Raw genomic sequence first — 15,071 nt, forward strand, 5'->3', positions numbered from 1 at the left:
TGCTGACAAGAGACGTCGGGCTTATTTTACACTGACAACTCACCTGCTCCTTTTTCATTCGCACAGTCATTAATTTTAGTTTCACTTTCTACATCAAGAGTGATAGTGATCAGATGTAGAAAGGCAGAACAAGGTCAGCAACTGAAAAAGTCTTAGGTCATAAGACCTTGGGGCAATTAAAGAGAAGGATTAGATAACACACATGTAATGAAAATCACAGTAACAAACTCCAACACTATCAGAAAGTACAAGTAATACATCTTTTGTTCCAGGTCTGTTTGTAAAGGGGAGAAGTACCTTTTTCTGTTTCACTCTCCTGGTTAGGCTGCTAGCCAGAGAGAGGAAAAAACAGGCTCATGTGTCCTGCCTGCCTTTTATGGAGTCATCTAAAATTAAACATTTAGCTTTAAAAAATTGATTCTGCATCCTTCCTGCCTGCAGCCACACCAACTGCAAGACTACACCGCAAAAAAGTATTCAACTTCCCTGAACTACACACATATATACCAAAATGTTCTCAATGCAGGGAGCTTAACGTGCAACAAACAAAAAACATACAGCAAAAGGAAAAAAGCGAAAAAAAAATCAGAATAGTTTAATGGATAAGCATCCTTTTGGCACCAGGCTGAGGTTATTCAATGGGGTATTGTGCAGAACAGATTTTAAAGCCCATATTACTGTTCCCATTCCACAGGAACTGGAAAATTGGGATAGTAATATTCAAATAGGACTGTATTTTCCTGAATGACAGGAATTTTCTTTTTAGAATGTGATTTACCATGGTTTCCTTGTGATGTGATCTGTCAGTCTACTCCCACAAAACAAACCCCAAAATCCCAATGCTTTAGTGAGTCTGCCACTCAATACAGAGAGGGAGAAAAACACAGGAATTTAAGTTTTCTTTTGCCGTTTTAGTAACCACATTAATCAGTGTCATGATTCTCCATGTTGACTGAGCCACGCTGCAGATTAACTCACTGCCATCAGCCACATTCTTCTTTCCCGTTCCTTCCTCAATCCGTAAAATTTTTATAGCCTCACAGCAGCTAAATTGCCTCTGTTCATCATATGCGTAACACATCAAACCACGGGCACATACAAGATCCCAGGAAAGACAACTCCAGACTTCTCCAGAAAAAAAAATGAAGTCACAAGTACCTACTACTCAACTGAAGAGCAGGAATGCCTTTATTGCTAGATGATGAAGCTTCGTACCTTGTAGGAACTGGTCTTTGCAAGAGTAAAACACATAATGGCTAACAAAAAACCCTAATGCTTGTAAAGCAGACAGAGAGATGGGTATTGACAAAAAAAATCAAATAAATTCTGAATTCAGAACATCAAAACGCAGTTTGGAGGTGTCCCGAGGTGCATCTCCTCAGAAGAGTGAAAAGTGCTTGAAAATGTACTAAGCCAGAAGGGGAGAAAGCAGAAGAGATGTCAAAGTGTGGAGCGCGAGGTTGGGACACGAAGGGAGAGCTGTAGTTCAGGAGCAGCAGATGGAGCTGTCGTGGAGCCAAACTGCGCCGCAGGACCCTGCAGGGCTGCCCACGGGAGCTGCTGCTCCCAGCCAACAAGCGCGCGCTGTCACCATCCTTTACAGAACTGGTACGCAAACAAGTGAGAAGCCCCACAAACTGCGTGAAGTATACTTTACAACTCAAACCACACAGATATTTTCTTTTAGTTTTTTTTTTTTAAGTCAGATCTCATTAAAAAGTTGACCCAGAAAGTTTATTTTCCACATGTATGCAAAAGGAGTAAGACAAAAAGCGATGACTTTTGCAACCAGACTTTACTAAAATAGCCCACAACAGCCAAAAGAAGAAAAGCAGTTTAGTACACATTTACAATACGTTACCTGTTAGTTAAAAGTAACAATGGTACAGGTCCACTAGCATATAGGAGGTTTTTCTAATTACAAGTTTCATAATTACAATTCTTGCCAGGATGTCAGCAGCAAGTACAAGGTCCTGAGCAACCTAATACAACTTTGAATTCGGCCCCGCTTTGAGTGGGAGGTTGAACCGAAGGTGACATGCAGAATTCCCTTCCAAAATTAAACTACTCTAGGATTAATCCAAACCAGTTACACAGCCTAAAATTTTAAGCTTCTGTAAACAGGACTACCTAGCAAGTTCAGTTAAAATAAGAATACAGTCATCGGCAATACAACCGAAATTTTTTACAAATTAAAGTGTCATGTACACGCAACAGTCTGACACAGGATCAGTCCTTCTGACACAGGATCAGTCCTTCTGACACAGGATCAGTCCTTCTGACACGAATAAAGTGGAGGATAAAAATAGAAAGAGGAGTATGAAAGTAATAAGTTATGAATAGGTTTAAGGGAAACTTCTATCAGCTGAGGCAGGCAGGATGGGACTACTTTTGAGAGCTACAGCTGTGAGGCAAAGAACAAGCAACAGAATTTCAGTTCTATGTACAAAAATCTTCTTGAACCTTGTGTGGTTAAAAAAAAAAAAGGAATCACCTAGTATTTCCCTGCACATCTTTTGAGTCAAAAGACTCACAAAGCTCTTGGGGAAGATGCACACATACACGTAACAGATCGCTCAAGAGGCAGCCAGCTCCAGATGGAAGACTGCAGCCCCTTCCCAAAGCATGGCCATGGCTTCCGAGAACGGCATTCACAGCCTGATTAAAAACAGCGGTAGGCAGCACGAGCTGTTGTGTCCCAGAGGCTGACGAGAGCTCTAGACTGAAGGCTCGAGTCAGCAGCTTTGATCCGTTAGCTCAGAGAAACTTTCTACAGTGAAGTGCAGCTCACCAGCTCAGGACAAGCAGCTTGCTCCAGACTGGGCCGCTGAACAAAGCAGAAGGAAGGGCCAAAACCCACCTCACCGCCTTCTGCTCAAAATACGTGGCACATTTCTTTGACTTTACCTTATATGTGCACATGTATTGTGTGCTTATATTGAGCTCTCAAAGATGACTTATCTCAGGGTGTTTTTTAAATGTGGGGGGTTTTTTGTTATTTTGAAGTCCATTTAAAATAAAACACGTCACTTTGCCACACATGTCCCCTGGGGAGGAAACAAAAAAGGCACAACAGATGTTAGTTATTGTACAGATGTTCGTCTGCTTAATATACTCCTGGAAGTACTCAGGAGCTAGGACACTGCATGAAGTACAAAGACAAAACAGGACATGTGGGCTAAAACCCACTTCCTTCTCAGCAGCATCTTAAGGTCATTAGTGACTACAGAGACAGGAGAGCAAACACCGAAAGATGACTGTAATTCACAGGGTAACTTCTACACAAAAGCATTTAATGCCATTCAAGGCGGTAAACAAGCACTTGATGGTTTTATGCTTTTGAGTTTCTGGCAAGATTGCAAGTGTCTGAAAGCCTTTCTGTCACGCCTCAAATTTCAAGCCTCTGAGGAATAGCTTTATTTTCCCAAACTTGGATATTCCGTTTGAAATCAAGCCAGTTGTTTTACCAGTGAGAAGCCAGGGGATTTTAAGAGGCATGCTCTGCCCTCCAAGCGTTCATGGAGTTGTTTTGAGTGCTCATCCTGTCTGAATGATTTCCTGAGGACAGGAAGATACAGGACAGTCCGAGGATATCCTCCTGCGTGAACAGCAGCGTGGGCATCAGCCTCTTTGGGATTTCACCCATGTGTTTTTATTCCTGGTTTTACTCCTGGCAGGCTGTGGGACTCCAGTCCAGTTAGCTGGCCCTATTAGTTTTGTTTCCTCTTAAAAATCTTTACTTCCTCCATTTAACTTGCAAGCTCATGAGGGCAGGGACTGCCTTGCCATCTTTGTACAGCGTCGTATTCAAGAGGCCCCAAATTTTGTTACAAGTACCACTACATATAATTAAATATTCAAGCTCATAAAAACCATTGCGGCTGTAGAGTACCACTAAAAATACATACTCACACACACTATTTATGTCTCCATAGCAAGGAAGACAGAACCAGAAATGAAAGGTAAATAAAAATCAGTTTTTAAAAAATTCTCCCTCCCTTGTTTTTCCTCCTTGTTTTGTTTCATCCTATTGCACGTTTTTGTGTATCAGTCTGCCAGGACTGAGGCTTCATCTCAGGCTGCTGGCAAGATTTGGTTTGTCCCTGCTCTTTTAGTGAAGGAAAAAAAAAGAAAAAAGAAATAAACCAAGACAATCAAGGTTAGCTTTGTTTTCTCTTTTCCATTTTACATGCAAGGTGTTGCCTTGCTTTCTAGGCTGACAGTTGTGCAAGGGACGGCAGAGACTGACGATTAGCACCAGTCTGCTGAAACAAATGATCCATAGTAATTTGACACTCTGTGGAAGAGCACGGAGATGTACACTGCGCTGTCTTGCATCAGGCCACATTAATCCACACCTAAATAATATAAGAAAATTGGAAGAGATGGACTTGATGTAATCATAATCTTCCACACTCCCCATAATTCTGAAGTTTTGTTCATTAGATTTAGTTTTACTTCATTAATCTGTCACATTTAACAAAAGATGTAGACATAAAAATACACATGCTGTTTGCCTATTCCAGCTTCCATCCTACTGGTGATGGTCTTGAGTAACCATTACCAGTTTTTCCTTGGTTGGACTTAGCTTTGAGCCAAATGCGCTCCCCAAAACAAATCCAGGCTTAAGATCCTTGTAATGGAGGGATCTCTTCCCTTACCGCTATGTCCTTGTGACCAGACTGGCCTTTGACTAGAATCACACTTCGTGTAGTTTCTGCAGCAGAAAAGAAGTTTCAGTAAAATATGTCACCTACTCTTGGGAGGTTGCAACTTTTAAGGAAGTCTGCTTTTAGCCCTCATTTATCACTTCAGTGATTAAAAAGCACCGACAAGGAAAGCCTCAGACAGGAACTCTACCCCTGCCGAGTCACACGGTTTGGACAAGTCACTTAAAAGAAAGAGGCCAAAGAACATTTGAACAGCTACAGGATATGCTGTAGGAAAGCACCAGGCTACTCAGGTCAGCCCTTGTTAGAAACAAACAATTTCCAAACAGTATATGATGAAAGGTTATTTTTATGTTGGAAACCTAATGAGCTAACAGGAACACAAACAAATTGGTTTCAACTTCCACAAACCATTAGTGAAACTCCAGATTCTCCTTACCATGTAAAAATGAAGTCCATAGTCACATTTAGACTTTAACTACTTAAGCGTAAAAATCCTCCACAGTAAGGACACAACTCCTCATTACAATGCCTCCAGCTGGAAAGACTGTCTGAGAGGTCTCACAGGCCCTCCCAAAATTTGTTGCCCCAGATTAGAGTGGCAAAGCTCCAGCACAAGGGAGAGAATGGGTGACCAAGGCAGGAGACCGGAGGAATAACTTTGACCAGCTTTACCGCTGACACTCCGTAACACCGCTCTCCATTCCCCTGCCACCCCGGTCTTCAAGCAATGGAGAGGCTTGTGCTGCTGAGAGTCAATCAGCTGCACAGATTTATAACAAACGACTCTGGTGATAAACACACCAAATGTTCACATCATTGATGCTTCCATTCAAGGCATTATCATCCTTGTGAAATTCTTCCACGAGACAAGCGGTGGTGCAAGGAGCAGGGAACAAACAGGTCAAAGTTATGTTACCCAAAATGCGTTATTTCAAAGCACCAAGATGCACTACCCCAGCAAAAACAAAGTTATCCTCAGACCTGTAACAGGCAAAGGCCTGTAATTTTTTCCATATGCCTTCCAGATTGAATTACAAATCCATCACATTTGGAGGATTAACTTCAAAGGGGAGGAAAAAATTGTACATGAGCCTCCAACATGTCATAGATTAAGCAGTATAAAAATATTCCAATTTTGCTGAGAGCATCCTAAAGTTTTGACTGGGACTAATTGTTTAAACAAAATACTTCACAAAATAAGTTTGATCTTCCCTGATCAAAACTGTTTTCGTTTGAAAGGCTTCCTCAGCCTTTTTGTAAACAAGGACACGGGGAAGGAAAGCATTTCACATTCAAGAATATATTTTAATTTGAGCAAATCAAGTATTAAAATACCCCTACCCCTCCCCCAAAAAGAGCTAGAACTTTCTAACTCAAATACTTTTAATGGTTCAACTGAAGCTGCAACCATTTTACTTCCCAGATTTTTCAGAGCTACAAGGAAATTTGCTCTGTTCTATTATTCTCTCAGCCTTAGTTCAACCACTATTACTTGAATTTTATTCTCTCCAGCTAATCCCACACAAAACAGGGGACCCTGGGAGGGGAGTCGGGGGGAAAAGAGACAGCCAAAGTGAAAACTGTCCTGTCATCCACCCAGGTATTATTCCAGTTAGATACGGCACAGGCAAAATGGCAACGGCATTAGAAGGCACTGAACATCTCTATAAGGTCCAGTGCTAGGGATTTTACTCATGCCACTGTGGATCATTTAGTTAACAGCTACCAATTCTGATGAGCGTCTCAGAGGGAGGGGGGAAGACAATTTCAGAAAACAAAGCATCACAGCAGCAATTGGTCATACGCTCCTTATGCAATAGCAAAAATACCACATAGCAACTGCTTCTCTGGCAAGCTTGCAACATATCTGAACACCAAAGAGCAACTGCTTGCTTGCAGGGCTCTAAGACATTGGTAGACGGGATGACAGGGTGACCATCAGCATGCAGGGAAATAACATCCATGGCTCCCTGCAGGTGAAATATTTTTTCTACAGATTGCTCTATTGTACAACAGAAACATCCAGGTCTCTTGTCACAACCATTACAAAAGTTCTCCAGTGGCTGAAAAGCCCCAGTAAACACATGGATAAACAATGGGTCTTTATACCACTGCAGTTAACACCCACAACTGAGCTGGACCACCTATGCTTTTCTTCTCATAGCAAAGCAACAGTTTTCTCATGTAAATAGAGGCTCTCAGATTTTTAACCAAAAAAGTTTTTCTATTCCCATGTCTATTTTTCTTTTTCCACTTAAAAATAGGCAAGAACATTTTGTTATGAACTACCCTGTTCAGAACAGACCGAGTAACTCTACAGATATTGCTAAAAGCCATATGCCATCATCTTGTAGCACAGGAGGTCCTCCTTAGGAGTCAAGGGAACTGAGCATTTTCCCCCGATAGCAGTGACTTAGAGAACTGAAAGCTATACACTTGTAGGTGGCCAGCCATTTGTCACTGTATAGGAAACACCACAGAAGAGCCGGTGCTTCCAGAGCATGTGGTTCTGAACAGCTTTTGTGGAAGACTCCGTTTTCAGGGAGTCAGGCAGTAAGGAAAAGCAAGCTGCTGCTTTCAGGCATAAATCAAATGTTTTGCTAATGCTAGTTTTGCTTTCACCCACTTCCTCTAGCTCAGTTTGGCCTCGGTCCAAGCCCTGCTGAAGTCAAAGGGCTTGATGCCCATCACTTTCTGTTCCTGTTGTCTTGAAAGGAAGTTCCTGCACAGAAACTACCTTCTAAGCCTACTTTGACTAGCTTTTTCACACTCAGTCCCTTTGTGGATGCGTTTAGAAAGGTTTTTTGCTTCACCATACAAGAAAACTTACTCCCTTTGGAAGCAGAATAAATTAACTAGGAATGAAAGGAGATGCACCACCAACTGTGCCCATATCAGCAGTCAGGGGAGAAGCTAGTGCAGTACTCACATCCCACGCAGCCAGGCCTTTTCAGTGAACCCCCTCCTCTTCTGCAAAGAGACACATCTCGGATCTTACGCTACAAACACCTTGTCCAGATAATCTTCACCTAATCACTCTCACTTTAAGCCTGACACAAGGGTAAGCTTGTACATAAACTTTGTATCCTGGCCGTAGGAGTAAATCATGGAAAAAGCTGTTGTGTCAATTTGAAGATAGAAACAACAGCCCAAAGGGATCAGAAGTTTTGTTCTTTGCTCACTATATGCATTTGGAGAACAGCAACCACAGCACAACTGACAGTGGTAACGCCGCTTGGAAGCAGCACTACAACAGTCCCGAGTATTAGAAAATATTGCAGGCACATTAGGGCTGAACTACAGCATAGAAGCCAGCAACTAAAAACCTAAAATAAAAAATAAGGTTATTTCCCTACACCACAGGCAAGGAGGAGAGTATAACTGACTGGGACAAAAAGAAATGCAATTCCCATTCTTCTGCCCATATTTAATCTTCTGAATTCACATACCTGGAAAACAAAGAAATGAACCGTTTTGCAAGTATATGGAAGATGACCAAGTACAGCCTGATTGTCACCATTAAATTTCTTACAGGTGTCACTGCTTTAGATATCAAATCTAAATATTCCAGAATGAAAGAAAATTAAGAAAAGAAAATTAAGGTATTTCATCAGTTTTTGAAGATTTAAAATTAAATAATCAAGTGTGACCTCTAGTCATCTCACCCGTTTGGCTTAGGTTACAAGTTATCCACACAGTCTGACAACTTACGCAGTTGGCTGGTCTTGATCTCCTCAAAGTCAGATGAAGAAATCAATCCAGAACACATTAACATCAAATTCCGCTTTGAATTTCATTTCCCTCCCTATCTGTCCATCCAGTCCCTCCCCCTGAAAAAAGCAGGAAATTCAGAGCTAAAAATGATTCAACTGCTAGAAGCTCATGGGCAATTGATCCAAGTCACAATAAGTTCAGTGAGGCTAAGGGCATTTCTCTCATGCACATCTGGCTCCTAAGCAGCATGCTACTTCAGCCATAGGCAGTTTTGTTTATTATTTAGTCCTTTAGACTTTCTTTAATCAAGACAGTCTATCAGAAATCTTTCAGCGGCCTATTACAGCTTTTAATGATTAAAGCTAGCAAGATAAAAAAATGCTTATTTTCAGACAGCGTAGTGATCATTGAGGCTTTTTGTATCCTCTAGTACCAACTGCTCACTTGAAGGAAGAGACTGAAGGTTGTGAGGAAATTAAATGTTTCCTGCTTAATTTGAGAAGCTGATGTCTGCATTGTGACCCACAGATAAGTAGTGCATAAAAATAAAAATTCACTGACAGGCTTTAACAAGTACTTCCCTGTTTTCCTGTCCACTGAATAAGAGCTATTGTTTCTGCTTATGGACCTGGTTTATAGCTTACAGCTCCCGTTTAAATCACACTATGAAGTCACAGAGTAAGAGCTGCCAAAGACTCCTGTACTACTTGATGAGTAAAACATATCTTCCAAGTAATTCACCCCCGAGACAAACATCAACATCACTTCTTCTCTAACCACTGACAGAACTTCAAATTGGTACCAAGGGGCTCTGTAAAAAGCACTTTGTTTTTTTCCTTCACCAGAAGTTAAAAGTACTATTGTATTAAGGTGCCAGACATGAAAAACAAACCCATCTTAACCATTCCTGACATCTGTTACTATTCTGAGACACCAGCCTGAGTCACAATAAGATGCTGAAAAAATTGCTAACCGAAATTTAAAGTGCTAATCTCAATCTGTCTTAATATCCTAAAAGCAAGTTTTAGGCCCATGGTTGAGAATTACTTCGTTAGCTTTAAAACATCCTATACAGCACTGTTGTATTTATGTTTTTAGTAACACTCATTTACATACCACAGTGAAATTTTCAGACTGGAAAACGGTGAATTGGATTAAAGGTATCTTGTTCTGTAATTGTAAGCTTACTTCTTGTGAGTACAACAGATGCAACACCTAACAGAACTGTACCCCTTGTTTGGATTAATCCAAACTTACCATTTTATCACCATCTAATCCAAGTTTATAATCTTAAAATGATAAATTAAAACAGCGTTGTCATCAAAAAAGGTGATCCTATCTCTTCACCTCGCTTTCCTTTACTCTGCGCATTCATGAAGTGACCTTAGTCTGAAATTGGTTTTTTGCTGTAGTATATTTTCAGCTAGAACAGGAAAATTCTGGGATTCACTGGCTTCCTCTAAATTGGCCCTTCCTGTAAAACGGTGTCATGTCTGAAAAACATGTATCTTTGCTTCTCCTTTGCAGTCCTTCTCAAATTCTCTTTTCTGGCTTGAAACTTCGATTCTAATGTTTGCACTTTCAATCAAGGCTTTCATTTTCTATGCCTCAGAACTTCAGTCTGTAATACAACATAGGGTATTAAAGACACCCAATACGGACAGAAAAGAGCAAATTGCATTACTTTTGAAACTTCGTTACTTTGAAGCTTCAACATACCTTCCTTTTATGTACACGCAATATGAAGCGCAGATGTGTTTCAGAGCACGAAGACTTGCATATGAACTCGCTAAGCTATGAAATAATAACATAGGTATGACATCTAGGAAGTTATTAAATGCAGTCAGAACCCATCTTCTGGAAATGGTGACACAATTGACATGTATTAGTTCAAAAGACAACCCGATTGAAGGACCAGGCTCAGTAACTTGCTGAACGTAAGTTAATTTGTACTTGTTACATTGGTTCTTAGGCCGACTCATGGCAGTTCACAAAGCTTACAAAGCATGATTGGGGTGAAGGTTCACCAGCACATTAAGTCTCACACAGCCATCAATTATGAAATTGAGTCAAGAGACACCACATCCACTCTCTTTTCTGAAAGAGACAGCTTATCATTGAGAATCTTTCAAATATCTGGATATTTAAAGCATCATCCTCTCAGCAGCACTGCACTCAAAGCACCACACATGGACAGGAATGCAGAGGTGCAAGACAAGGCTCCCCCAGGGTCAGAAAAGCTGCCTGACTCCAGACCCTCCCCACTACGCTATAAGGTTATTTCTACTTGGGCAAAGAGAAGTAGATGGCTCTTGGATACCTCACCAAGACTTTCCATTGAATTGGAATTGTGGTCATTGACACAGTTGCCTAGAACAGAAGCCATTCAGATAGTGGTGGTCTTCCTGCAGCTCTAGACATGCTACTCATCATTCTCTCTGTGAAGTTCAGTTTGGGATGGATTAATTTAATACACAAATCACTAGCAACCTTTAAGCAAACAAGCTAGCAAAGCAGAAGTGAGAACAGTCTTGCGTACAAAAGTCATGCTCGTACATTGAAAGAGATGAAAAGGAGACCAGCTTCCCCAATATAGACACAATTTGTTGATGTAAAGATGTGGCTGGTGGCAGAGTTTCTCCTTCAAGGGCCATCTACCAAACTCGGTCAGCATGAGGTACCTATATGCTGGGGTAATTTCACTTCTGCATTGGAGCAGAGGGCCAACAGCCATCAGTTATTTATGAAGCGGGAGGGCAGGGGGAGGAAATCACACCCCCAAGCCAAAATAATAAAAGTTGTTGAGGACATACACAGTCCAGTACGCAAGCTAAGATCCTAGTCACACTGACACAGGCATTGCTTGACCTATTTCTCAATATTCCAGACTTTATCCCCATCATCGGAGATGTCTAACACTTAAAATGGTAAACAGGAGGAAGTTCAACGTAAATGAGTGTTGAGCTGAACTCTGACCCTGTTACTCCTCCATTTTTATGAAAGCAGACTTAAATATCATTGTTTCTCAGTAAAGGCTGACACTAAACCCCCAAGCAATGCTACAGGTGTACAGGCCTTCATGCCAAGAGGCTCCACTTAGAGATCGTAATGCCACATGAGAATTCTCAGCTTCTGAAATTCATTTCTCCAACGTGCAACACTAATGAATTGTTGACAGTGCTCATGAGATATTTTTAAGCAACAGAATTCATGCAAGAAATTTATGTAGACTTTTCAAAGTTTTCCTTCGTGGAAGTATTAAATATTTAGAAACTATTCAAGAAGATTTTTATAGAAGTAGATGTAAAAAATTTTCCTTTGTGACAGAGTAATATTTTGACATATTATAAAAAGCACTTTTACATTGCATGATTTTATATAAATAATTTTAACCGATGCTGAAAGCCATCAAAGGGATAAACAAGAATCAAAACAGGAACTGTAGGTAAGAAGGACTCAGCAACATGCAATAGAAGCAGATGATTCATGCTGTAAGCAACTATAATGTAAATAATTAAACTTCAACAATCATGAGAGGTGGCAAAATATCACCGCCCCTATTAAATATGTTAATCATAGTATCAAATGTTAATAATGGTATCATGCTATTAAATATGTTAATCATGTTCCACTACAGAATCATAATGTAATTACAAATTCCCAGACAGCAGCACTCAGCACGTGTTTCATAAGGGCTGAAGAGTTTGCCGATCAGTCTGCATGCTACGCTACTGATAAAACAACAGTCTTATGCCCTCCATGTGATTAGACCTCTTATGCTAACCCTGTATCTTTCAAGTGCCAGGCAGCAGCATTCAAATCTTTGATGAATACAAAATGAATACGCACACATCTTCCACCACATTCAGCAATACTACTAAGTCTTTGGTCAAGGAAAGCAAGGATTTCAAGGCTTGTGAACACGACCCCTCTCTCCTACTGCAGCTACTCTCAGCCAACATGACTTTGGCTGACATATGAGGGGAAGAAAACATGGAAGAGACCGAAGGGCACAAGATGTGGCATCAGCTTTAAAACTGGATGTCACAGGGACTCTTCCCTCCCTTTTCTCAACATCTATCTGCCTCCCAAAATCCACAGATCTCAGGTATGCGGCACCTCTGTGCTTTGCTGGCACCTGGAGGGCACACGGGCTGTCTCTGCCGATAGCTAAGGAGAATAACCAGGTGATACCACAACCCAGAGAAGGGATGAGGACAACAGTGACAAAGGGTAGTTCAGACCATCGCACAGAATTAGTATCACTGATACTATGACAGCAATGTGCCGGAACAATTAGGCGTCACACTTAGAGTTACAACACAACCACAGGATTGATATCCCGGCCAACGTTGACCACACATTGCAGATGGTATCTGCAGTATGATACCAAAATAGGCTTCAGGGCTATTAGAGGGGTTAAGGGAGGGACCCAAATCCCAAATTGCTACCCAAGTGACTGAAAAGCATGAGACGGAGATGCTTTCAAGACAGGCGAATTCCATGATTTACGCAGGGAGACCACTGGAAAAGGAGCGCTTCCAAACAAGTAACACTGTCCGCAGAAAACTGTAATCTCAGTGCATGGATTTCTCACTAAAATTGTTCCCAACCCATCTCTCACTCCTCTAATGACAAGGACCTTGACTCTAAAATTATTCCATAGCTATTCAGGATAATCTTCCAAGGGTTATCTGTTTTTTTATGTCTGTTCTCTCTGAAAGTGTAATCTTCCCATTTTGCTCATTCCATCCTAAGTTCACCTTCTACAAAGTTGAAACAGGAGATGTTCAAGCCACATACCACCCAAGATACCTGTGAATTAAACACCTTCTCCTTCCCACCACTTCCTACGTGGACAAGGGCATGAACTTCAGACGCAGGCTACAAGCCTGATTCTAATCAAACCAAGAGAATACTTGAAAAGTGTTCTCTCCCCTTACTACACTTCCCAGAAAGGGGAACCATTACCTCCACTGCAAAAATCAGGTACAGCACAGGTAAAGATGCAGACATTCTCTAACACAAAAAGGAACTGTTGACTATTTTTGTGAAACCCTATAAACAAGCAGGGTTTCAAGTTTTCTGCAAGGGGACCACACCAGCACTTGTAGCCAATATTGTGAAGCCCTCTGTTCTGTTCACATGCCATGGATTTTGCCAACAAATTGCGAGGAGAATTGTTGGAGCAGACAGGAAAAACAGCACTCAGGTTAGTAACAGAAACCTGTTCCATATTTAAAACAAACAAACAAAAAATCACACAACTGCTATTTGCAAATACCATCAGGGTACAACTGAGGTCCCCAGCCCCTCTCTGCCAACATGCTGTGCAGTATGTTTTGGAATACAGACTTTGGTGTGAGGATATGGTGCATAGATACAGTAGAGCTGACTACCTGTCACTTTAAATAGTTTAAACAGCAACTTAATTGGAATATTCAAGACCTGGAACATTTTACCAAGGGGATTGAGCACTGCAACGTCTAGAAATCCTAAAAAATATAGTCCTATCCAGCCTGAAGCTAAAGGAGACATCTGATAAAAGAAAATGCCCCCTGAATCCCCACGGAAAGTCCCTGCCTGCAGCTGTGCTCAGCTGGGCTGCAGAAAAACCTCCAAGTGACAGACAGACACTGCTCCAGCAGCACCAGCAAGCCCCACAGCACGCCAGGAGAGGCAGATTTAGAATCACAGAATGATTAGAGTTGGAAGAGACCTTAAAGATCACCTAGTTCCAACCCCCTGCCCTGGGCAGGGACACCTCCCACCAGCCCAGGCTGCTCCCAGCCCCGTCCAACCTGGCCTTGAACCCCTCCAGGGATGGGGCAGCCACAGCTTCTCTGGGCAACCTGGGCCAGGGGCTCACCCCCCTCACAGCAAAGGATTTCTTCCCAATATCTCATCTCAATCTCCCCTCTTCCAGTGTAAAACCCTTCCCCCTCGTCCCATGGCTCCCCTCCCTGCTCCAGAGTCCCTCCCCAGCTTTCCTGGAGCCCCTTTAGGGACTGGAAGGGGCTCCAAGGTCTCCCCGCAGCCATCTCTTCTCCAGGCTGAACCCCCCCAGCTCTCTCAGCCTGTCCCCACAGCAAGAGGGGCTCCAGCCCTCCCAGCATCTTCGTGGCCTCCTCTGGACCAGCTCCAACAGGTCCATGTCCTTCTTATGTCGAAGGCTCCACAGCCGGACACAGGTGGGGTCTCACCAGAGGGGAGCAGAGGGGCAAACCCCCCCCCCACCTCATTTCCCCTCACCCCGGCCCACCACCGCGCTGGGATCGCCCCCCATGGAGAGTGGCGACCACCCACCCCTACAACCAGCCCCGTTATGGAGCGGAGGTCCCTGGGGGAAGGCGGGGGCCGCGGCGGCTCCTACCTGCTGCCTGAGGTAGCGCGTGAGGTAGGGGGCGGGTGGCGGCGCGGCAGCCCGGCGGCGGCGGGGGGCGGGCAGGGCGCCGGCGGCCCCGAGCAGCAGGAGGAGACACAGGAGGAGCCGCAGCATGGCCAAGAGGAGCGGGGACCGCCCGCCGCCCCGCCGCTTTATATCGGCCCCGCTCCCCCTCCTCCCGCCCGACGGCTGCCCCGAGGGGAAGCCGGCGGGCGGCGGGACCCTGCGGAGCGGGGGCGGTGCCGCGCGTGCGCGCTGTGAGAAGGAGGGTGGCTGGCCTCCTGGCTTTCTCATTGGGC

The 15,071-nt window shown here is 43.0% G+C and overlaps 1 protein-coding gene across 2 annotated transcripts in view; it reads right to left on the minus strand.

The window, feature by feature from the left end:
* The window catches only part of PRCP (prolylcarboxypeptidase), a 30,706-nt gene extending 15,703 nt beyond the window's left edge, over nucleotides 1-15,003 (minus strand). Inside the window, exon 1 of one of the 2 annotated variants that reach the window (XM_054213101.1) lies at nucleotides 14,761-15,001. In XM_054213101.1, the coding sequence (XP_054069076.1) occupies nucleotides 14,761-14,886 (126 nt within the window). In that variant the 5' untranslated portion in view covers nucleotides 14,887-15,001. Of the gene's footprint in view, nucleotides 1-14,760 lie in introns of both variants that reach the window. The other variant, XM_054213109.1, reaches the window with a different exon arrangement.
* Between the last annotated feature and the right edge of the window lie 68 nt (nucleotides 15,004-15,071).

This window comes from Rissa tridactyla, chromosome 1, assembly GCF_028500815.1.
Source record: "Rissa tridactyla isolate bRisTri1 chromosome 1, bRisTri1.patW.cur.20221130, whole genome shotgun sequence".
Taxonomy (NCBI): Eukaryota; Metazoa; Chordata; class Aves; order Charadriiformes; family Laridae; genus Rissa; species Rissa tridactyla.